Below are 26551 nucleotides of genomic sequence, written 5' to 3' on the forward strand. Positions count from 1 at the left end.
TTTATGGGAAAATATTTGATTTTATTGAATAAATTATTAAATTTGTTCAATATTATTTATTATTTAAGACCAATTTCTTCAAGAAAGAAAAATTTTCAATCGTGATAAAATTTTAAATGAATTAAAGATATAACATAAAATAAAGAAGATAGTGAATAAAAATTAATTTGAAAATATGCCCAAGCCAAGAAGATGTTAAGATCATCAGATAATCAAATACATTAACTTTGTATTTATTCTCTTATTTTTTCCACTATAAGTTCACCTTTCACATACTTACTAAGTATGGTATAGACTATAGCAATTAAGTAATTATCTCACCTGGTCAAATTCAAGTTTTTCACACATTTTTTAATTACCTGTAATTTAAATGTGTGCAAAACGGGAACAAACCATTATAAGTCCCTAATACTCTTTGGAATATGAAATTTAAACCCTCCTGCTGTAAGTATGAATTCATCATAGGCATGTTTGGCATAACCAGAATTTACTATATTTTTACCTACTGTATAATTTACCTACTGTATAGTGGACGACTTCAATATAACTTTATAATCCCAGGATCATCATGTTTTATACACGTACATGTATTACTTTCATATTGATCTAAAATATTTAGCTAGCACCAACATCATGCTTTTCCATGTTTAAAAATAAATCAAAAAATCAATATATAAATATATAAAGAAGAAAATAAAAATCTGTACAATTCCTGATATTTGCAAGTTTACAAAAAATGTCTTAAAGTTTGCTTTCCTTCTGATTTTACACTGGGGGGTGTTTCTTATTCCAGTTCTGACATTTTCGAGGCTCTAGATATCCAGATAGACTTTCTGGTTCATTGACCCTAGATAGGCCACCTCATCTCCCAGCAAACTCAGATTCTCGCTGGGCAGCTTAGGGCCTTTCCTCTCCTACAAATATCAAGTTCTAAACTTCAGTCTCCATTAAAAAAAAGTCGTAAATTTGACAAGATTTGTTTTGCCTAGAAGTGAAATCTGACATAAATCTGTCATAAACAGAGTCCCTACCTCCATCATGGCGGTTCTCAGGAAGTTATACTCCCCGCAATCACTGTAAAAAAAGGAGGGATTTAGGTTCACATGAAGTTTAAATCTGATGAGCAGTCTTTTGAATTAAAAGTTTCATTCACAAGAGAATTTTGGAATCAAATAGCTTGCAGCTTCTGAGCAATTATTTTTTGCAAAAACTCAACTAGAGCTGAAGCTCAGATGGTATTACAATGTTACATAACTTGAAGAATATTCTAGTGTTCATTGATTTCATTCATGAAGTTGTAAGCTAAAATCGTTTAAAAACCTGATGAAATTACCCGGTAAGTAATAATAATAATAATAATATCCTTTATTTATACAGGATAGCACAATTAGTTATAAACTAGTTCACATTGTGGTCCTGAAAACATATATACAGACAGAAGATTATGTACAGAAACATATACTCAGTAATTATAAAGCGAGTAGACTAAAATCAATATAAACACATGGTTTGTGTACGTTTCGTCTAAAACAATCAGAATTATCATCTCAGTAATTATATTTTAGTTTGAAGACTGGTAATAATTTCTTATGTAAGATGTTTTAAAACTTTGCAAAGATGGACAATTCTTTAAAAATTCTGGCATATTATTCCATAGCTGGGAACCATAAATTGTGAAAGATCTTCTATAATATTCTGTTTTAGCCCTCGGAATGTACAATAAATTACTTTGATTCAATCTTGTAGCTCTGTTGTTTATTTCATGTACAAACTTAAAAACATCTAAATAATCTGGAGTTAATCCGTGTAGAACTTTAAAAACAAGGATGACAGTTCTATACATAAAATAATCATTAATTGGCATCCATCTCAGTTGTAAAAACATTTCCGATGTAGGTGTATAAAAAGTTGTACTTAAAATCACTCTAGCAGCTCGCTTTTGGAGTTTACATAGTTTGCTAAGACCTTCTTTGTTTTTCATATTGCCCCAAACAGTACAGCAATAATTAAAATGGGGAAAAACAATTGTATTAAAGATTTTTAACAATAACTCAGAGGACATGAATGATCTTAATCTAGACAAAACACCTATTTTGGAAGCAAGTTTATTCGTTAAAATTTCAATGTGTTCAGACCATGTAAGACACTTGTCAATGTAGACACCAAGTAGCTTTGCACAAGATACATTTTCAATCGCAATACTACCCACTTTAATACATAAATTCCTACAGTTTCTTAATCTTTGTTCCGTACCAATTAACATGCACTGAGTTTTTTTAAGATTGATTGTTAACTTGTTTTTCTCCATCCAATCTAGCGTATTGATAAGATCGCTATGTAATTTATTTTCAATAACATCGATACTCTTATCTGAGACATCCTGAGTTGTATCATCAGCATACATGTGAGCCGCGGAGTGTTTTAAGCAGTCTGGGTAGTCATTGACATAAAGGATAAAGAACAATGGCCCAAGTATTGACCCTTGAGGGACGCCTATAGTTATGTCTAATTTTTCTGACTGAGTACCATTCCATCTAACACACTGTGTCCTATTCGACAAGTACGATTTGAACCAATTAAACGAGTCTTTGCAAATTCCAAAAGAAAGTAATTTGTGGAGAAGTATATTATGATTCACAGTATCAAATGCTTTGCTAAGATCAACAAATAAAACACCAGTAAGTTTACCACTATCAATGTTTTGTAACCATTTTTCGATTATACTATGAAGTGCTGTTTCGCATGAATAGGTAAGTACATCTAAGCTAATTATTATTCCTTAACCAAACTTAATTTTCTAAATTTTTAAAAAAAATTCTTCAATATGTAATCATTCATACACTGTACTTTTAAAATAAAGTGACATAGTGTTAAGGCATTAATCTTCAATATGAGAGATCATAAGACTATAGCAGGCTAGAAAATTATAATCCAACATGTCCAATGTAATCTATGACTGATGTTAACCCAAGTTACTGTGAGTGCCTGAGCTCTCAAAAAGATACCAACAATGCATTTTATTTATATTTCAGCATTTAAATAATTCTCAATTGGAAATTTATTAACTTTCCACAAATACAATACTTTCATCTACCAATGACCTTGATCTTGCCTTAAAGATTTTACATCAAGACAATTATACAACCTCAGGTCATAACTAATCTTTCTGCTAAGATTAAGAATGACTTTCCAATGTTTCTGTATTAGACAAAAATCACACTCTTTTTCTGCATTATCTTCAATCATTTTTCCATGAGAAAACTATAGACTAGACACAAATTATATACTTTTTCTGCCAATGACCTACAACTGACAAAAACATTGGTGAAAGGTCAAAAGCAGTTTTTGTGACATTGAAATCTCAGGATGGGAATCGATCACTTTTATGTCCCTGTAATTGAAGAGGGAGGGCATTAGAGTTGGGTATTGCGAGTGAAAACCATATTGCGATATATTGCAATATTTTACTTTGAATATTGCAATATATTGCAATATATTGTAGATTAATTATCATTAATAAATTTGAGCAGAATATTTCAATTGCTGTCAAGTTACAAGACTATTTGAATTTATCTGTAAGTTTTAAAGGGGGAGGAGTGATAAGACATTAATTGCACACAAAATAACACTTTACTTTTAATCAATACCTAATTATAGATAATAAAACAAAACTAACTCTCTTGGAGAATTTTCAAATTGAAAAAAAAATTATACATAATATATCTTTTTCTCAATTATTTCATCATGAAAAAATATTCCAAACATGTTGCATATAATTCAAATTTTTTGAAGTTGGGTATGTGGAACATAGAGGGCCTTTCAAATGAAAAAATCCAAGACCCCCTATTTCAAGAGCAGTTGTCACAATTTCACATAGCTAGCCTAGTGGAAACCTGGTTAGGTGAAACAAATCAAGGCAGTGCATTTCCCAATCACATTTTAATTCACTCAAGCTCTAGAAAAAAACATAAAAAGGCAAGACGATATTCCGGTGGAATACATATTTATGCAAAACCTACAATTATAAGTGGTATTATACCAATTAACAATAGTCATCCAGATATTTTATGGATCAAACTTGATCAAAAGTTTCTTTAGATTACAAAGAGATATTTATCTTGCAGTAGTTTATATATCTCCCGAATATTCTATTGGCAATGTGAATGACATTGAACAAATATATTCAGTTTTACTAAGTGACATAGTAAAATATAGTAGAAATGGTGATGTAATAGTTCAAGGTGACTTCAATGCCTACACCAATACCCAACCTGATTTTGTTTTATTTGATTCTGAATGTATTAATTCAGATGATGTTCTTTATTAACCAGATAAACTTTTGTCAAGAAATAATCTTGACCACAAGCACATTAACAATAGTGGCAAAAATCTTCTGAACCTTTGTAAAGAATCGGGTTTATGAATCTTAAACGGTAGAACAACGGGTGACCTAACAGGTCGACCCACCTGTATAACCTATAATGGTTGTAGTCTAGTTGATTATTGTCTTGTATCAAAAGACTTTTTAAATTCAATTGGTTATTTTGAAGTACTAGATTTTACTTCCTTATCAAACCATTGTCCAATTACTTGTGCAATATTCGACAGCTTCTGTTCAGAACGAAGCTCAAATAACTCAAATAATTTAAAACCAGTTCCTGGAAAGTTTTTGTGGAATAATGATGCAATAGAATCTTACACTAAGAACATTCACAGCAATCTATTCCAAATTAAATTTTCAGAATTTTTGAATTTTCTGATAGTGATTCTATTTCAAAAGCCTTCAGCTCAATACTTGTTGAGTGTGCAAAAATATCGACTAAACTTATTAAGAGAGGACCTAGGCATAAAACTCGTAAAAATAAGAAAAAACCGTGGTTCTCACAGTCATGTTCTGATCTGCGAATTACAGTAAAAAATAATGAAAAACTTGTAAACAAGAACCCTTTTAATGGAGAATATAGGAAAATGTTCTATACATACAAGGCAAAATACAGAAGATCATGTAAATTTGAAGAGCAAAATTACAGAAACACAATATGTAATGACATTAACAACAATATTAATAAAAATCCAAAGTCATTCTGGAAATTACTCAATAAATTAGATAAAATTAATACTGGACAAATTTCATCTCATGATGTTCACCCTGAGGAATTTTATCAGTTTTTTAAAAAACTCAACAAAGCTGACAACAATCACAATAATTTTCATAAAAGTATAATAGATAAATTTCATGTCTTGAAAGAACAAGAGGCCCACGGGCCTTATAGGTCACCTGAGTATCATGTAACAACTTTCCAGCAATTGTATTTGGTTCGTGTTTTAATCCAAAAGCCATGAAATTCACAAATTCTGAAGGAGGCACCATTGCTTATCAAAGGGCAGATTTCAAAGCATTAATCATTAATTTATTTTTAGTCAAAGTACCCTCCTGGTACCCCTGACCCAGCGGCCCTGAAATTATCTATTTTGAAAGAGGCCCGTTTCTTCATTATAAGGCCAGCATTTTTTTTATGTTTAGGTTTAGTTATGAACATGAGAATAAAAAAGTCCCAAAGGAGAAGGAAATAAAAATATTTTTTGATAAATCAATTATTAACACTTGTACATTCTTTTTTCTGCTATTCTAATAGGCTCCTTACCACTGGACACATAATGCTTACAAATACGAAAGTAGAACATTTAATTGCTTACTTCATCATCTGCCAGTTTGGGCCAGTTATATAAATTTTGTGATGTTGGTCAAAATATCTTTTAAAAAATCAATTTTTTAAAAGTCTTTCAATATATCTTCATTTTTTAAATATGTGTTAGGTGAATGTGTAGACATTGTTCTAGAATTTACTTGATGCCTAAATTATGATTCCTATCATAAACATGATAAAACAAACAGAGAGTATTGGGCAGTAGGGTGAACATTTTTTCAATTAAGTGTTAAATAATTTTTCTTGCTGATACAAATGATACTACATGCCTGTATATATTTGTATATTCTTGCCTTTTAATAGTTGATTTTTTTTTTATTTCTTCAGGTTATTGTTTATTTCTTCCTCAAATGGACTTAACTTCTCCCATAGTTTTATTCATTACATCTGATGCATAAGCAACCCTTTTCTGAAGAATGATGCTTAGACTGTAAGCTATAACAGAGACCTAAACAATGTCGCTGGCAATATGCAATAGATACCAGGGGCAGTTTAAAATCTGGGGGAGGAAAATAATTTACAGTACTGTTACTTTTGAAACGAATGCATAATTATCTCACCAGCATCATGAGCATGTCATTGTGCAACAAAGTCGTCAGCATTTTATTTGTCCTTTGAATGGAAGAAACGTTTTGAATGGCACTCTTATCGATGAATTTTACACTAAACCAAGCTATCTTCTAAAATCAAGCTTTATTTACCCGCCGTTTCATCTTAAAACCGGAAGTGCGAGTTCGTAAATTTGAAATCTCGATCCCGACTCAAATTTGACATCGGAAAGAAAAAAAATTGTTTTATTTTTTTCTGAAAATTCAAAACCTTGAGCGGAGGGTTTGTAAAACTGAAAATAAAATAAATCCTGGCCTTAAATATGTAATTAGATCATTAGTATATTAACCAGGAGCAAAGGATAAGATGTTCAAAGAATTCATGCATTTCCATTAGAGCCCCACCCTAAAACAAGAACCCCTGACCCTGGGGCCAAAAAATTCACAATTTTGGTAGAGGCACTCTTGCTCATCATAACTAAGTACTTAGTAAGTTTATTTAATACCCAGGAGCAGAGAAGAAGATTTTCAAAGAATTCATGTATTTTCACTATATAATCAATAGAGCCCCCCCCCACCCCACCCCCCTAGCACTATAACCCCTGAACCTGGGGCCCCATAAAATTCACAATTTTGGTAGAGGCACTCTTGCTCATCATAACTATGTACTTAGTTGGATTATTTAATACCCAGAAGCAGAGGAGAAGATTTTCAAAGAAATAATGCATTTTCACTACCTACTTATTTAGCCCCGCCCTAGCATTAGAACCCCTGACCCCAGGGCCATGAATTTCACAATTTTGGTAAAGGACTCATTGCTGATTACAATCATGCAAACAGTTTGACTGCTTGATGTCCAGGAGTAAAGAAGAAGATTTTTAAAGATTGCATTAATTTTAGTGGTTTTGGCCCCACCCCTCAGGCCCCAGGGGGGCAGGGATCATGAAATTCACAATTTTCGTTCCCCTTCACCCATAGATGCTTTGTGCCAAATTTGGTTGAAATTGGTTCAGTGGTTGCAGAGAAGAAGCTGAAAATGTTCAAATGTTAACGCACGGCGCACGACGGACGACGACGGACGAAAACAGATAGCAATAGGTCACCTGAGTTTACTCAGGTGACCTAAAAACTACATCATAACCATTTCCTTGAACCAGATTTTACTATCACTGAAATAAGAAGTGCCCTTAAATCCCTGAAAAATGGAAAGAGTTCTTCCATGGATATGATATCAAATGAAATTTTAAAAAGTGGGGGATCTGTAATGCTGAAACCTCTTGAAAAATTATTTAACTTTATACTTAATTCTGGTGTATTCCCAAAAAGTTGGAATGAGAGCTATTTAGTATTACTGTATAAGTCGGGTAATAGGCTTGATCCTAACAACTACCGAGGTATATCAATTACTTCAAATCTAGGAAAACTTTTCAACAGAATACAGTGGACCCTCATTTATCCGGACGCTTTGGTTCCCAGTCAATTTGTCCGGATATGTGAAGCATCCGGATATCTGAATCATAAGTTAAACAAGACAAAGTAATATTTAAAAATTTTGTTCCGATGAAAAATTGTCCGGATACTGAAGCATCCGGATATCTGGCGTCCGGATATCTGAAGGTCCACTGTAATCCATACTAGGCTACTTGAATTTGTAAACTATACATCACTGATAAGTGAAAATCAAATTGGTTTCAAGGAAAACTGTAGAACATCAGACCATTTGTTCTCAATAAAAACAATAATTGATCACTACAAAAACAAAAAGGTCTATGCTGCTTTTATTGATCTTAGAAAGGCATTTGACACTGTATGGAGATTAGGTTTATTCTATAAACTTCTTGAATGTAATATTTCCCAAAAAATGTTCAATATTTTGTTTTCCATGTATAGTAATACAATGAGTAGAATCAAATTTTCTGATGGATTAAGTGATGTATTCAATTCTGAATGTGGTGTCAAGCAAGGGGATGTCTTAAGTCCCACACTTTTTAATGTTTTTATTGATGGTATTGTCCATGACTTAAAAAATGGAAAATGTGATCCTGTGCAAGTAAACAATATTCATGTAAATTGCCTGTTATATGCTGATGATATTGTAATATTCTCAGAAAGCAAAAGCAGTTTACAAACCAGTCTTGATATTCTCAGTAACTATTGCTCAAATTGGAAACTTCAAGTTAATGTAGATAAATCTAAAGTTATGATATTTAACTCAAATGGCAAGCCTCAAGGAAATGAATTTAGTTTTAATGGTAATGCAATACAAATTGTACCAAGATACTGTTATTTAGGTATTATGATGAAATGTAATAGGAAGTTTAATTTAGCAACAGCTGTGCTTATTGAAAAGGCTAGAAAAGTATGTTTTAAAATGAAAAGAATTATTGGATTTGATAACCCATGTAAACTTTTAGAAAAACTCTTCGATGCTATTGTACTTCCAGTTCTTCTCTATTGTAGTGAAATATGGGGAGTAGATCTCTCATCCAAAGATATTTCAAATATTGAAAATTTTCACTTAAAATTTATTAAAGACATCCTTGGAGTGCACTGCAAAACATCCAATGCTGGTTGTTTAGCGGAACTTAAAAGACTACCACTTTGGTCCAAAATTTCCCTCTCTAGTATCAAATATTGGAATCACCTGAAAACTTCTGATTCTTTGGCCTTTAAACTTTACCAATCCCCAAGTAACTGTAATTCTTGGACTAAGAAATTATTTTCTATTCTAGATAATCTTGGATTCTCAAACATTACAAAATATACAGGTTCCATCCAACACCTTTTACCAAACATTATACAAAGAATCATTGATCAGTGCACTCAGGAGCAAACGTCAAAAATCTTGAGTTCAGAAAAACTTGATTTCTTCAAGAAAGTATACTCAGGAAAAAGAAGTCCTTATGTTGATTTACTCAAAAAAAGATCTGAGAGATCCTCTCTTAGTAGAATTAGACTAAGCGCACATAAACTTGCAATAGAAAGTGGTAGATATATTTCCACATCAAGAAATGAAAGATATTGTAATGTTTGTAATACTGGTGTGATTGAGGATGAAATACATTTTCTTTTTCAATGTAATTCTTACTCTAAGGTAAGAAACACATTCTTTAGTAATATCTATAACATAACGAAGAAAAATAATAATTTTAGCAATGAGAAATATATGTTACAATTATATGTAAACAATAATATACAAAAAGTCTTGAAAGTTACTGTTAAATTTATCAGAGACTGTTTTGAACTTAGAAGTCAATTACTTGACAATTTTTGAAAAATATGTAAAAATTTAATGATGTTCAGTGGGCCTTTGCTAATTATTGAAATTGTGTTTGTGCCAATAAAGTATTTTGTATTTGTATTTAAGATTAAAACATTACATACAAGATGAATATAATTTTATTAATGTTACAGAATAAAATTAAAGCCAGAGAGATATTGTGACCTGTTTTCGTGCGTTTTGGTGTTTTAGTCTTACCCGACCTAATTACACATTATGTCATCAATCAGGAAATGGCCTTTATCTGCTAGCTGTTTTAATTTACATGCTCCTGGTATAGCATGACAGTGTTTAAAATGGCATGAAAGTCATTAAAAAAAATAAATTATAGCAACACTGCTACAAGTGAAAACATGGATGACCATTTACTTGTAATATGTATCATCGCGATGTCCATCGTGTAGATTCCATGCAAAATTTCGAGAACCACAGACCACATGGTATACACCTTGTAGAAATTTTTTATATATTTTCTTTCATATTAATTTTATTTTAAAGTCTTACCATTAATTATTAATTTAAAATTTATTTTAAAGTAACATTTAAAATTGCAACAGTGAATCACAAGCTCTCTCTCTCTCTCTCTTTGAAAGCCAACGAAGTATTCTTTTAAGAGTCTGAAAAAGCCCGAGGAAGTTACAAGTATTATTTCAGCAGTTTTCTACAATAATTAAAGTTTTTATATATTTTTATAAATATCGTGAAATACCGGTATCTGATTTTCATATCGCAATATATTATCGTGGTGGAAAATACCGCAATATACAGATATACCGGTACATTGTAATATTGCACACCCCTAGAGGGCATACACCTTTTGGTTTGTGTGTTCATCTGTCTGTCTGGCTATACATGTAGACAGAAGAGATACATGTGCTAAAGAAAACAGTTACTATTGTTGGGTGTGAATGTTCAAATGATTTTCTGTACATTCTTTCATACTGCAGTTTTGTGTTCCCATTCTTATTTCAGTTGAATTTCAGTATGGGGTTCCTTGCCTCCTTTTGACAAGTCCTTAACATGTCTGAAAATTCTTATGGGGTTTAGACATATTTATTTATTTTTTTACCTTGCACAGTTATACTAAACATAAATAAACCCTGTTACTGAGGAATTAATCCCACAATACAGAAATTCCCCCCCCCCAAAAAAAAATAAATAAATACTGAAAAAAAAATATATTTGGAAAAACTTAAATCTTGCCTAAAACTTTGAATTATTGATGCTTCAGCTTTCAAACTTCATTTAGATATTCCTTGCAACAAGTCCGTTCTGTTGAAACCAAAATAATTTACCTTGACCTTTGGTTATATCCTACTGAAGTTAAAGGCTTCAATACTTACCATGGTTCTGTTGGATACTTCTGCATAGAAATTTTCCTCTTTCCACAGTGTTTACATTTGAAGAACCTTTTGGATCTTTCCGACTTCACAATGGTGTGTCTCTCTGCCTTACATTTGTCTGCTAACTTCCAAGCTGTGTACTCACACTGTCAACACAGAAGAAATATCTAAAGCACTTGACTAAATGTATGGAATGAAGAGGGTGTAATTAATAAAGTTTTATGAACTTGTGCCCAATTCCTTTGTAATTATAAATAACAATAAAATATGTTCTAATCAAGAAAAATCAAAAGCCTGAAAGGCTTCAATGGCGTCGAACAAGAAAAACAATTTCAAAAGATCTGTAGATAGGTCAAGTGAGTGACTCCGGTAACATAATAATAAAAACATAGGTAATCAGAGATTACAGAGCTCACCTCAACGAATGTTGTCTTTAAATAAGGCAAAGTCACACAATTAACCAACAAAAAATGTACATTCCAAAAATGAAAATATCTAAGCAATTTTGATCTGATACTTTGAAGTAGACCAACATAAAAAATTTAAAGTAGTTCTTCTTCATAAAAATGTAATTCAGCATCTAAAGCAAATTTGAGTTTTCATCTCTTGATGCAACATTTTTGCAAGTTTGGTTTATACAATGTTATAAAAGCCTTAAATTTTTTTGGTAATAGACCTGCAACCATAACTTTAACCTGGTCTATTATCTGAAAAATATATATGTCGAATTCAGCATCCGAAGCAAGTCCATTAGTGTGCATCCTAAGATGTATCGTCCATGCAAGTTTGCACATTATAAGGCTCATAGTTAATTGGAAATGAAACATACATCAAAAACTTATATTTTCACTCATCCACAAAATGTAGGTCAGATTCAGCATCCGAAGCAAGCCCGGTAGTATGCATCCTAAGATGTATCATCCATGCAAGATTGGTCATTAAAGAACTCATAGTTACTTGGAAATGAAACCTGCACCAAAAACTTGTTCACTCAACCGGAAAATGTAGGTCAGATTCAGCATCCGAAGCAAGCCCGGTAGTGTGCATCCTTAGATTTATCATCCATGCAAGTTTGGTCAACATAGGGCTTAAAGTTACTTGCAAATGAAACCTGCTCCAAACACTTTAACCTGTTCACTCAACTGGAAAATTTAGGTCAGATTCAGCATCCGAAGCAAGCCCGGTAGTATCCATCCTTAGATGTATCATCCATGCAAGTTTGGTCAACATAGGGCTTATAGTTACTTGGAAATGAAACCTGCACCAAAAACTTTAACCTGTTCACTCAACCGGAAAATGCAGTTCAGATTCAGCATCCGAAGCAAGCCCGGTAGTATCCATCCTTAGATGTATCATCCATGCAAGTTTGGTCAACATAGGACTTACAGATACTTGGAAATGAAACCTGCACCAAAAACTTTAACCTGTTCACTCAACCGGAAAATATAGGTCAGATTCAGCATCCGAAGCAAGCCTGGTTGTATCCATCCTTAGATGTATCATCCATGCAAGTTTGGTCAACATAGGACTTACAGATACTTGGAAACGAAACCTGCACCAAAAAACTTTAACCTGTTCACTCAACCGGAAAAAGTAGGTCAGATTCAGCATCCGAAGCAAGCCCGGTAGTATGCATCCTTAGATGTATCATCCATGCAAGTTTGGTTAACATAGGGCTTATAGTTACTTGGAAATGAAACCTACACCTAAAACTGCACCAAAAATGTTAACCTGCTCCAAAAACATTAACCTGGTCATTCCTTTGCTAAAATTGCAGCATCTGAAACTTTGACTGGTACAAAGAAACACACTAGGGACCATCTTCCATGCATGTCTAATCAATATAGGACATAGAAGTACTTAAAAAGAAAACTGCTCCAAAAAACTTAACCTTAACCCGGGACGCCGACGCCGACGCCGACACCGACGCCGACGCCGAGGGTATTACATAAGCTCCCCCAACTTCGTTGAGGTGAGCTAATAAAAAAAAATAGTCTTAACACAAATACAGTATAGGGCCTGATAGCCTTGTGTCCTGGTCCGAATGAGTCAGGGTTCGAATTGACCAGACATCGTCAGAAATGTCCATCCTCTATATCAATCTAATTTCTTTTCAAGTCAATCGAAGACATATGAAGGGTTTCATAAATTATTTTAAACTTAAAATTTTATTGCCATGCATTGTCAGAGCGTTGTTCTGTTGTATAGTGATTGCATCTTAACTACAACCATGACTCTAATGTTACAAGTACGATCGACTTACGATAGGGCGCGGTAAACAAATGGAGGAAATAGATAAATACAGTAATACTGGCATTACTGGTCAATATCGTCGGTTGTTCGGATAAAACTGGATTGAAGATCTTAAAAGTAAAGCTAAGATTAAGAAAATCAATCTTTATAGTCTTGTTGTATTCGTGTTTATTTTGTAATTATTTTACCGTATTTAAGATTGTTTGTATTACATTGATCGGTCCCAAAATGTGATTCATGTCATTCGACGCACCCTCTCTGTAGAAATTCATCCGCAACAACCATAACGTTTTTCTTGCGTAAAAATTAAACATAATATCGTTGTTTTGTAGTAGTATTAATTGAAGATACAAATGATTTAATTTTATTTTCAAGCTATTATTCATTGTGAACGTTTTTAAAAAAATTGGTTTACAGCTGTTTCTATTTTCTATTGCGGATGCATCCACTGACACGTGCGGTCACGTAAACCTGACTGATCGCTAGATGATGATCGGGCAAGCCCGACGCCATAAAAAAGTGAGATGTAATTGGAGAAAATGCATGGAAAAAAAGCAAAAACAAAGGAGTCGTGAACTTTTTAAATATCTGCAGTTTGCTAGTCAAATTATGTTTTTTTCACTAGAATGTAAGCAAATACAGCCCTTTCAGATACAGCAGAGCATTCAATAACAAAAATTATAGATTATTGGCTGCATATTGGAAAATATGCCACTGAAAGGTCTATAGGCAGTAAAGCAGAGCAAGCTTGGGAGGACTGTATCTGTGTAAAGACCAAGGGTGGGCATGTTTCCTGATAATTAGTCAATGACAATCATATTACATATTTCAAAGGAAATACATTTTCCCTCAAAAATAAATTTTTAAACATTTCTTGTAATATACCGTATAAGTGGAAATTTTAGCTAGACGCAAATTTAGTGATTTGTCCTTAAAAATGGGTATTTTATTTTTAGCGATAAGTAATTTTAGCGATTTTAAAATGCTCACAAAAGAAGCTATTACAAATAAAATGCAATTAATTTTTAGTGATATTCAATTTTAGCGATCTTAACACCCTCGCTAATAATGCCAAAATTAAATCCTCGCTAAAAATTCTGCTTATACGGTACATCCATACAAGTAAGGGAGGGATATTTGGGACATTACATACATCTTTGTGATGACATAAAGTTTGGAAAAATGGGGGGGGGGTCTACCACAAAGAAGTCACTGTGCATTATATTGCACACTTGGGTTGGTATGGACCTGTAAAAGTTGGGTACTCTCAATAGAATTTATCATGAAATATAATAATATATCAAAATCTGTAATAAGGTCTAGTAACACCTGACTTACATTTTTACAGGTGAACACAGTACAGTTGACAGACATGGTGGACTGCATCTTCTCTTCGTATTTCTCTTTCTTCTCCAGCTCCATAAAGTATCTCTCCTCCTGCTCTTGTTCAACCTGAAGTCATCGTAAAATTAGGATTAAAATTCTCTAAAGAAGCTGCAGAGGAAATGTGGGATCTCTTTAATTTTCAAATGGCACTCACCTCAGCCAGGGCCCCAGTATGCTTTGATCTAGACTTCATCAGCTTTTTAAAATCTTCAGAATTTTCATCAATGTTCCCCAGAAGCTTGGAACGCTTCTGTGGAGGTTCCTCTGGTTCCTTGTCTTCATTGTCTTTATTTTCTGCAAACGCATAAATAACCCAGAATGACACTGAGTCTCACAGGTACTAGCATTAAGATTTAATGTCAATAGACTCAGAAGGAGAGGTGAGCTACTGTTGGAGTGAGTAGAGAGGATTGAGGCTTACCCAGGTTAGCTAGAACCCTCTCCTGAATCTCCTGTTTGGCCTTGGGAGATTCTCTCTTCCTCTTCAGTGCATTAGGGTCATCCTTCTCAATCCCTCCACTCTTCTTTATCTTAGATACAGCCTTAATCTGTAAATGTGCAAATAATAACAGATCTATGCATTTAATGTAGAAATCCACTCTATTTTTAATCTTGGATAAAACCACTACAGTAAAACTCAGTTATAACGAAGTCACTGGGACCTATGAAATTACTTCGCTATATCCATAATTCGTTATATCTGCATAAGGAATTAAATCTATATAGCTAGGGATCCAATATCACTTCGCTTTGTCTGTGAATTTACAATATCTGTGTTCGTACTAAACAAGTTTTACTGTATTTGCAAATGTGCACATCACAGTTTCATATAGGAAAACTTAATGTAGAAATCACACTGACATAAGTGGTAGACTTTTCTAAATTCATATTCTCAATAAATCTTCAAACTAAAACCATATATATTATTTTTAATTATGATCTAAATGATATTAATAATAAAGTTCTGACAAAATTTTATAGTTTAACTCAGATAACCTTGACTTGTTCAAAATGAAATCTAATCACAGTCATGATATTTCAGCTCTATATAATCTTTTTTTTTGTTTTCATTTTCTTACATACACAGAATTCATACATTTTTTGTGACATGGGGACTTCATTTATTAATCAAGGACGAAATGTTCCCTGTTTGCTAAAAATAAAACAAGCTGGGAACTTTATAAATTTCAGAAAATGTTTTGAAGTTTAACAACAATGTACACATTGGTGGACTAACTTCAAACCATGATTTCGTTGATCTAAAGTTCTTTTCAGCTATGTGAAGGTCCAGGCAACTTTACCCCTAATTGATCATGTCTTAAGCAAAGTCTTTTGATGAAAGCTAAGAGGATTCTATGAAGTATTTGCTATTATAGAAAATTCTGTCAATCAAAAGGCACATTTGTCTTAGTAAGCAGCAAATTAAATTATTAATCTTCTGACAGTAGTTATCTCCCCTTTTCCTTCACTTGCACTCCATCAATGGTGGTCCAGAGATCAGCTGTAAGAGGGGAACGGCCAGAAAGACACGATAAGCTTATAATGGCAGCCACAGACACAAATCAGATAAAAAAACAATCAATACCATTACTCCACTGACAATTCCATTCATAAAAATTCCACGGAGTGACCTAATCATAACTTCCTCTAGCCCTGTGTAAAAAGGCTCTTTAATCCTCTTTGTCTGAATGAGAGATGGGAGATAGATCTAAGGTGAACATTACAAGCTGTAAATCAGAGCTGCCAAGGATAATCACCCAATACACACACAGGATCGGGGAGGGATTAATAAGCTTAAATTTACAACAGACAGTGGAAACACGACATAACGACCTAAATCAGTTAATTTTTAACTGAAATGGATAATTCATGCTAATCTGCTTCCTGTGCTAGTTTAGCACCTCCATATTGGTGATTTGTAGGCAGAGAGAATACTGTCATGATTCACAGATACATTGTTGGAGGGTATGACACTACATCTTATACGGATGTCATTCTGTTGGATAACAGTGAGATACAAGGTCTAAGACTTAAAAAAAAAACACAGCTTCTGAGATTAATCTTAATCATGGACACTGTCGGAAATAATAATAGAAATAACAGATATATGGAAATCTTCTTGGTATACCTGATTCATTTCTATTTTAACAGAGCAGATGAATCACCAAACTGCGCATTAGAAAAATAGCAGTTTTTATTACATACAAACTCTCTTTTTCTTTTAATTTTCAGTAATTAGGAACATTAAATGAGTTGATTGCTATATTGTTTATATCACAAATTTTTAAACACTACCCTAAATTTCTTCTAAATTTTTGGTATCGGATTGTATATGTATATAATGAACAAGATGTGTTTGTGAAACACTGATACCCCCGTATGGCAACATAGCAAAGGTTAAGCTTTCTCAAATGCAGGTCAAATATGTTGACACCCAAAGTAAGGCCTTTTCACAAGAAATACAATTGTAAAAAGATATGAAACCCTAGCCCTATTACTGTTCAAAAGTTATGGCCAAGGTTAGTTTTTAAAAACTAGGTCAAACTCCAAGGTCAAGTTCAAAGGGTCAAAGTTGTTGGTATTCAATGAAAGGTCTTGTCACAAGGATTATATATGTATAGTATGAAAGCCCTAGCTATTACTGTGCAACAAGGTGAAAGTTTTTAAAACATATGTCAAACTCCAAGGTCAAAGTTGTTGGTATCCAATAAAAGGTCTTGTCACAAGGATTACATTTGTGAAGTATGAAAGCCCTAGCCCCTTACCGTTCAAAAGTTATGAACAATATTAAAGTTTTTAAAAAGTAGGTCAAACTCCGAGGTCAAGGTTAAAGGATAAGTATTGTTGGTATCCAATGAAAGGTCTTGTCACAAAGAATGTATTTTTGTTTTAAAGTGTGTAAAATTCCAAGGTCAAGATCAAAAGGTCAAATTGGTGGTACCCAAAGAAAGGTATTGTCACAAGGAATACACCTGTGAAATATGAAAGCCATAGTCCAAACCAGTCAAAAGTTATGAGCAAGTTTTTGCAGACAAACGGACGGACGGATGGACAGGACAAATACTATATACCCGAATCTTCGATTATGGGGCATTTTGTTATGCGTGTAGATAAGAAAGTTAATCATGAAGTCAATTATACAGATATATTTTTTGCAGCATTTTATATCCAATGGCAAAAAAAAGTTGGAGGTGATTGAGAAGTAAATGAGATGGGTGGATTTATATATAATCCTAATTCTGAAATTTTTGGCCATATTTATACGCAAGTTATGGAATTTTACAGATGCGATTTCAGAATAGGATGATGAATGAAACAAGCCCCTATAGAATTTATTGTCATTAGATCTGGTATTGACATTTGAATTCATGTGTCATATTAGATCAATGAACTCATTTTATGTTCATGTTTTTATCTATCAGTTTTCATTTGAAGCCACCTTAACAATCATGACTATAGAATACTATTTTCCTAATTCATGAATTTTAAATCTCTATAGCCTGAATATACTGTTGATGTCTTTCAGTTCATAATGTAGACCAACAGAGATCTGATCATATAAATTATATAAAATACCTATATATTGAATCTTGAAATTCACAACAAACCCAAGCCACAATGTGTACATAAACTGTAATTATGGCTTAAACAAATGATGCAAATTTCCTAGGTGTGAAAATTAAAATGCCTATCATGTGTAATAAATTTACAACTACATATACTTGTACATGTATTTGTGTAACAAAAGACTTAAGTGCAGTGAATCTTACACTTTTAAAAATAGTATCAAAGTATCTGCCAAATAATTTTCCAATATTAAATATCCTTAAAACAAATTTCATTGGATAATTTTTAAACAATGTGAATTTTCGAAGTTGGTTTGTCAATTAAGATAAAAAGATTAATTATCATTGTGAAACATAGCATAAATTTTGTCATCAATACATTTTCTCTCTTGACAATCAGATTACCTTAGCTAGCTCCATGTTAGAGATAGGTTTCCTTTTACTTGTCATGTCCAGGGAAATAAAACCGTCAGCTAGCCCCCCTCTCCCTAACTGAGGTGCCCTTGGGGTGGGGCTGCCCTGGCTCCCTAGGGAGGGGAACCCCGCTTGTTTGGCCTTCTTTTTCCTGATCATGTCCAGTTTGTGTTGTTTTAGTAGCTCTGCTGGAGAGATAGACTGTATCTCTACACTCTTGTCCTCAGACGATTCTGGAATTAAAGAATATGACTTAGTGCTTAATTCACAAGATGTCTTTGATATATTATTTTAAACTAAATCTTGGGTTAATTTCAAATCTGGAAACCAATACAATTGTTTTGATTGTACATGTATAATGGAAATTATGAATTGAAAAAGAAAATTCCTTTCTCTCAAACATAGAAACAAGGTAAATTTATTACTAGCACATACAATAGACAAGAATTTACTTGTTAGAATTGACTTTTTCTATATTTGCTTCATTTTATCATTAACACCCCTTACATGTTTTGTGTTATTTTTAATGTTTACTATCTCACCTATTTCTGTCCTGTTTTCTTTTTTCACTAGGTGCTTGACAACGTTCAGTGAACCAACTGTTGGTGTTGACAATAATTCTACACTGAAAAACCAATCACATAAAACTTAAACAAGATTGGGATTATCTCAGGCTAGAAATGGACTGAAAAATAAAATTCCATGAATCACAAATATGTACATGTATATTTAGTAGGGATGTCAACAAGTACCCGGTTAACCGGGTACTCGATTGAACGTCCGAGTATCGAATACTAAAATCGGTACTCGGTTACTCGGATGTATATTTATAAATATTTCTAAGCTTGTTTATTAATGCATTAAAACATCGGTTTAAAACCTAAAATGTTCGTTGCACTGGTACATACAGTAATTAGGGTTTCCTACTCCAAATGACCGTTTTCGCCTGTGGCAGTGTTTATACAGTAGTAATTATCGTGACCAAACACCTGATGTACCTACCTGGCTTTTCTCACCTTCGACTATCTTCTACCCTTATGTTTAGTTTGCTTTAATTATTTATTTGTTTTCATTGAACATCGTTTAAGGTCCATTATTTTTAAATGAATTAAATAATTTTGTCAATTCTCCAAGAAGCCGTAAAATTTTCGGGGAAAGAGACAGAAGATATTGTACGTGCGATTGTTGATATGGATGCATTTGATTACATGCCAATTAATGCAAATGGTTGAAGGCAAATGCCTTAAAAATCTTATGTCCATCGTTGCTCCAAACTACAACATACCGTATCGTAATTCTATGAAATCTAGGATCAAAAAGTGTACGAAGATCGTATAAATCCGCTCTGTTATAGGAGAACTTGATCAAGTTTATACCTTACATGTAGCTTAGACAACTTATCACTTGGACGTCAAACGCAAGAAAGAGTTACATTAATTACAATTACAGAACAAATTATTTTTTAAACAAAAACACTGTGAACCATTTATGATTTTATTTCTCGTAATTATCTGATAAATAAATTGAACTTTAAAAATGTTGTCGGGTACAAAGTGGTCATAATTGTTACAAAGAATTTGCAGGTAACCTCCCATCGGTTTTATTTCTACAAGAATTTACAATGTTTTACAGTTATCAATTAACTTGTTCATATTTATTTACACTTTTACCGAGTACCCGGGTACTCGATCGGAAAAATGTCCGAGTAACCGAGTATTAAAAATTGACCGATTTGACATCCCTAATATTTAGTCTACTACTGTGAATCAGATTTATCAAAATGGACCAAAACTGTGGGAGGAATAGCATTTTGTTTAAACATAGACAGCTTAAAGCTTAAAAAAGATGGCACATTATCTCCAGCTTAATTAACATTCAGTTAAAAAAGTTCTCATGCTCATCATCCGGCAATCTAGACTGACAAAATGAAAACTTACAAGTCGTTCTTCTTCTGGTTGAGCTGTTTCAGTTTGTCTATATCCTCAGGGTCAAGGTTATGTAGTGACAGGGTGGTAAACTTGCCCTTGCTCTGTAGCTGCTTGGCTTGGAGATTCTTCAGAGATACTTGGTCTTTCATGGTGGACTTTCTTCTACATTAAAAACAATTCAGTTTTCTTTCAACAATTTAACCTACTCAAATATCTGAATTCTTTATGCATAGTTAAATATTGCATTTTTACATCATATCATGTAAATGTTTACTATAAATCACTTTTTATTCAAGAGAACTTTATTTTTGCGTAATATCGCAAGTCTGTCTGCCCGCAAAAATTTTATTCTTGCATATATTTGAATTATTAACGTTTATATACATCAGAAACCAAATCTTGCGAAAAATTTTGTCTTGCTAATAAATACCAAATAGCTAAATCGCGAAAAATATTCAAAATAAGGTGTCCCCCCAAAAAAGTGATCTACATGCAGTATAATTAAATTCAAATCCTACTTTGTGTTGGTAAATGTTTCCCCTCCATAAAAGAAAAGTGATTCCTTTGTATTCCTTGGTCCAAACATTCGATTTTTGGGAGTAACTTGTGAACTGAAAAAAAAATCACAGAATTAAATGGAAAAGACATCGATTAAAATGTCAAATCAATAACTTAAATATTTCCCATTAAATTTTCCAGACATATTAAAAATTAATAAAACTGTCCAAACGGGACAAAGAAAAGCTGGGTTTTTCAGAAGTAAGTTTTTTTAATAAAAATATTATCAAACATGAATTTGAATTTTTTCTTCCAGTGACCTTGAACTTCTCCAAATGACCTTGGGTCAATCAAGACACACTCTTGGGCCATTAGCAATCTGTGTGAAATCTACAAGTTTATTCATGATACAGATTATGAAATCCAAACAAATTAAGATATTTGTGACACACCCTTGCTTCATGGATCTTTGTGTGAAAGGAGAACCTACCAAGTTTATCCAACAATATGGACCGGAACGAATTATGAAATTTTTCTTCAAGTGACCAACTTCCCCAATGACCCAGTCATGACACAGAGAGAATCTTTGTGTGGAGTTGAAGAAAGATATGGACCTGACACGATTGCACAGGCAGACGGACAGACGGACGGACAGCTAGACAGACAGACGGACAAGGTGATTCCTATATACCCCCCCAAACTTGTTTGCGGGGGGTATAATAAAACTGTAAAAGTCTATTTTAGTAATGACTTTCTTTGCAAGAAGTGAAACAAGAGCAATAACTCTTAATGTTCCACAATGATACAGATGACTAATAAACAAATTAAGATATTTGTGTACATGTGGATTTTGCTGGAAAACAAATTGAACATGCTACTTTGCAATCTCAACCAATGAGAGAGAATTTGAAGAGCTTTCATTTGAGGGCTGTCCAACTTTTCATTGAAAATGTATTAAACAGGAGTAACTCTGTGAAGAAAAGTTAACATTGTCGCATATGGGGAATGCATTTTATCTCATTTTATGACATAATATATTATCTTAATATTGTGTGAGAGATAGACGCACCTTCCCTGTAGCTCCGTCCTTTTAGCACTGACTTTCTTGTAAGCTGACTGTACATGGTACACACAGAACTCTCCTTGTTGTCTAAAGGGAAGCATATATTGCATATAGAGAAATTTTATTTTTGCTCCTTTCAATTAGTTGCCAGTGAGCAAATTTCAAAATTGATTTAAATGTAATGAGCAAAGCTCTCTTCTTATATTCTAACATGCTTTTGTGACTAAGTGAATTTAAATTGGGTAAAATAGTTTGCAAGTGTGCCTGGGTAAAAAAATACCCTTTATATGTATAAATTAATTATGCAAAACAAACTTATTCAAAAGTTTCTCTACTCAGAAACTGCTAGAAATGAACTGTAGAAGGACAACATTAAAATCTTGTATTTCTGTACAGCAAAAGGAGGAAAGGAGAACTGCTGGAATATCTCATGTGTAGCTCTAAATAACAATTAGCCACTCTCTTAAACACTAATAAATATTGTGGATAAATCAGTACAAGTTTTGCCCACTTGCCCCAGCACACTTGCCCAGATTGGAAGAGTAGCCCGTTATCAGTAACAACCAATATTTACCTATTAATGAAATTAGTACAAGGTTTGCCCGCTTTGCTTGCTCCAGCACACTTGCCCAGATCCTGGGAGTAGCCCATTATCAGTATCTGGTTAGGATGGTTCACTGTAAAAGCCATATCCTGCTGGCCCTGTACATATAATCAAGCGAGGTAACATTGTAATTGCTCATAAAAGCATTTTATAACTTTTTAATGTTGCAAGGTAAATCAGAATCAAGTAAGGGCTGTCCCTTAGACCTGGGGTCAGGGAATTTCCCTATCTGTGATGACATAATCCCCAGGATATTCTGGTATTCCCCCTCAAACCCGTCAGGGGAGGAACCCAAGACACCCTTCTACTATTTTTATGTTCCCTGTTATTTCAATTCTTAGGGACAACCCTGCAAGTAGATGTTTTTTAAAGATGTTTAAAAAATCAAGTATATTATTAATGAATCGTGATGACTACCTTATCAGCTTTGTCCATCTTGTGAGGATTTAGGATGCCCACCACTGACTTGACTTCATTCTTCCAGTGTTGTTTGAATACCTCCCCAAACAGGAAGAAGCTGATGGTCTTGTCACAATCATCAAGGTCACTCAGTCGCCAGATACAAAACGACTTACCCTAAAACAAAATAAACATTAAAACAAACACAGGCCACAAAGTCATTCAAATTTTTTTGCATAAAAAAGTTTGAAAGTAATTGTAGCAAATATATTTTTCCTAAAGATAAATAATTTTACAATCATCAATTTCGATCAATTTTGCTTGTCCAGTGGATACATTTCTTCTTTTTTCTGACAAAATTTTCCCTAAATATCAATCATTATGTAGCTCTAAATCGGAAAATAATTTATATTTATAAACAATTAAGTAGTACATACAAGTCAGAGAATGCTTATGAACAACACCACACTCACCGTAGCAGATGTTCGAGGCTCAGTCTTGTGAACTATGACCCCTATTGTCACCCAGTTACCCTGGAGATCAGCACTCTTCAGTTTTAAATGAATCTTGGACAGTTTGATCAAAGTTCTGTCAGCCATTTTGTACTTCATTTCCATACTAGAAATTTTTGGATTGCTATAAGTGAAAATATGAGACTTTAAAAAAATTACAGGTATTTGGTGTCTGTTTATAATAACAATGGAAGTTTTATGGCAGCATAAGTAAACAGTCAAGTCCGCATTACCCATCCTTATCAATTAAAATTGAAAACTTGTCATTTGTTTATTTCATATTCATGAAATGATCTTATACATTTGATGTTGAAACACCAAGGATTCCTTGCCATTTAATATTGTCAGAGAAAATTTAACTGAACATACATGTACATGGTATCAATTTAAAACTTCTCTAAGATAAAGACTCATCCAATAGAATTAAACAGTAGAAAATTATTGATGTAAATTGTCCAAAAAAAAAAACTTTTCTTAGAACTACATATATATATTTTTAAAATCCTATTGAGTAAATTTTAAACATGTTTTGCTTGAATATACTGAAACTATACTTGCATTTCTACAAAAATACATATAAAGGTAAATAAAAACAAGCCCTACATGATTCTGATTCCAGAGAATGAATCTGTTATACTCTTATAATCATCACTCGCTTTCTTACGGGGAGGATCAACCATTTCCTGTCCAGCAAAAGGACGGTTTTTCCCTGAAAAAAAAAACAAACACTCATGCAAGTAGATATTCATCTTTAATTTGTACATGTAGGTGTAATACAGTTTTGTATTATACAACATGTATAAGCTTAAGTATCTTTGGTACTTGTACAGAGAGAATAAATCAAGATTTATATCATGAACTGGTATATACTTGGTAGCAGTCCTTACACGAGTTTGACTTGAGCGCCCTCTGTCGGAGCTCCTGGACATCCCCCTGGGAGGCGTGGGACACTCTCTGTCCGTTCTCTCTCTTCATCAGGTCTCTTATGACTTGACCTGACTCACTTAATCCTGACTTCTCCCCTGAAGTACATTTCAGATTTTTTTCTTCAACAATTATACAAGAATATGTACATTGCTCCTAAAATACTTCTTTTGATTTAAAATGATTTACCTAAAATTTCTATAAGTAACTCTCTATTCAACAGTTTCTTTTATAAATAATGGACAGAATGAGAATCTAAAAATATAATGAACTGATATAAAAATTTATATAAATCCCTGACCCCCATCCAGTTCCTCCCAGTCGCTGTCACTGTCCCCAAACAGACCAGCCGTCCCTCCACTAGGATCCCCGGGGTCAGCATTTGTGTTCTCAGTAAAAAATGGATTTCTTTCCAGGTCTTGATCTGTAGTCAGCTCTGATTTAATTGAAAATATTGAAACACTCACAAACATGATAAATGAATTGAAACTCTCTACATCATATAAAGAGAAAATAAATAATTTACTGGTAATTTGCCTACCTTTCATTTTATTTGGCACATTCACATCTGAGTTAATTTTTGGAGACACTACTTTCTCAGTATTTTTTTTATTCTTCATTTCACTATTTCTCTGGGGAAAAGTGTCTTTTAATTTTGGATGACTGCTTCCATCTTTAGATGTTGGACTTTTCTTTACACTGTGTTGTACTGAGGTTTGATGTTTTTGAGTGACACATTTCTGTTTAGACATATGAGGAGACAGTTTCTCTTTTTGTTTTTCACTAGGGGATCGTTTCTTTAGCTGAGAACTACAGGGAGGATCTTCTTTGTCCCCTGTTGCTTTGGGAACCACCGATGATGGGGATTTCGAACTTTTGGACTTTTTCTTTCTCATTTTCAACTGAGATTGTAGTTCTAACATTTTCTTTTGAATATTAAGAAGCTCAGCTGTGAAAAGAAAAACAAGACAGTCCTCATTATTTGTATTGTTTAGGCCATGCAAAGTCAGTTCCTTGGTTCTCAGGACTTTTTTTCGAAAAATATTTTTTTTTCGAGGCATTTTTTAAAAAAAACTTTTTTATTGCCCCCAAAACATGATGAGGCAGCTTTTTACATTGTACAAAAACCTCAAAAAAATGATGAGGAAGGTGATTTCTTGTTTTTATTTTACTGATTTAGCAATAAAAAGGGTCAATGAGGCACCCTTAGAAGAGATGAGGGAGGGCCTGAGAACCAAGAAATTAATTTTTAATGGCCTTAGTCAGGATTTAGACCCTTAAATACAGAATGACCTTTGGTTTGTATGCCAAGAGTGGTCACTTTACAACCTTTGCTGAAAGTATTGAGATATAAACCATGTTATAAGATTTTCCTTGGTAAATATATATACTGATACTCATATACCATACTTTAACAAATACTGTAGAGAGTACCTTGAATATCAGAGTCATCTTTTTCTTCCTCCTCATCTTCATCACTGGCAGGTTGTGAACCTGAGTCATCTTCTTGCACTTCACTTACAGATTGAGGACTTCCCGTCTTGGGTACACCACACTCTGCAGTGGAGGCACTCTCAGTGTCCACAACCAATTTCTCTGGACTATTTTCACCGAGTTCCTCCCCCTCAAAATCACTGTCCTCCTCCTCCAGAAATGCTGTTAAAGTGTCTATATCACATTCCTCCTCTAAAATTAAAGATTGATTTATCAAATTTGTTTTAAAGTACAAACAAGTAAGAATACAGTCACTCACATTCCATTCATTTCAAAATTCATCTTTGAACTTTTTCATGAAGTATTACACTGTAATTAACAAAAAATAAATACAAGTGTACTCCACTTCCAAGTTTGAGCGATATGTAATATTTTATCTAAATTTATTCATTTTAACATTTTATGTTAAGATACAAATAGACTTCAAGAAATCTTTGCAAGTCTGACCTAGCTGTTGATTTTCTGTTGTTTTGGCACCACTCCCCTTCTCCTCTCTGGGATTATCTGAGGCAGGGGCATCCCCCTGTAACTTACTACTGCTCGATTCATGCTCCTTAATTTCTGTTGCATCACTGTTGTCATCCAAAAGTGAAACTAGGGCATCTAAATCACATTCATCATCTAATTCAAA

The 26551-nt window shown here is 33.4% G+C and overlaps 1 protein-coding gene across 2 annotated transcripts in view; it reads right to left on the bottom strand.

The window, feature by feature from the left end:
• Window positions 1–376: 376 nt before the first annotated feature.
• Window positions 377–26551, bottom strand: part of LOC134247305 (protein MCM10 homolog) — a 29946-nt gene continuing 3771 nt past the window's right edge. For both annotated transcript variants that reach the window (XM_062729669.1, XM_062729670.1), the window contains exons 3-22: window positions 26368–26541; window positions 25861–26112; window positions 24968–25375; window positions 24728–24862; window positions 24390–24524; window positions 24106–24211; window positions 23464–23626; window positions 23009–23167; window positions 22562–22689; window positions 21994–22074; window positions 20945–21037; window positions 20436–20588; window positions 19041–19123; window positions 18490–18731; window positions 14940–15066; window positions 14673–14812; window positions 14471–14584; window positions 10880–11025; window positions 1032–1074; window positions 377–914 (exon numbers count right to left, since the gene is read on the bottom strand). In XM_062729669.1, the coding sequence (XP_062585653.1) occupies window positions 813–914; window positions 1032–1074; window positions 10880–11025; window positions 14471–14584; window positions 14673–14812; window positions 14940–15066; window positions 18490–18731; window positions 19041–19123; window positions 20436–20588; window positions 20945–21037; window positions 21994–22074; window positions 22562–22689; window positions 23009–23167; window positions 23464–23626; window positions 24106–24211; window positions 24390–24524; window positions 24728–24862; window positions 24968–25375; window positions 25861–26112; window positions 26368–26541 (2984 nt within the window). In that variant the 3' untranslated portion in view covers window positions 377–812. The remainder of the gene's footprint in view (window positions 915–1031; window positions 1075–10879; window positions 11026–14470; window positions 14585–14672; window positions 14813–14939; window positions 15067–18489; window positions 18732–19040; window positions 19124–20435; window positions 20589–20944; window positions 21038–21993; window positions 22075–22561; window positions 22690–23008; window positions 23168–23463; window positions 23627–24105; window positions 24212–24389; window positions 24525–24727; window positions 24863–24967; window positions 25376–25860; window positions 26113–26367; window positions 26542–26551) is intronic.

The sequence above is a fragment of the Saccostrea cucullata genome, unplaced genomic scaffold, assembly GCF_032062105.1.
Source record: "Saccostrea cucullata isolate Sc308-1 unplaced genomic scaffold, CSIRO_AGI_Scuc_v1 ctg61, whole genome shotgun sequence".
Lineage (NCBI taxonomy): Eukaryota > Metazoa > Mollusca > Bivalvia > Ostreida > Ostreidae > Saccostrea > Saccostrea cuccullata.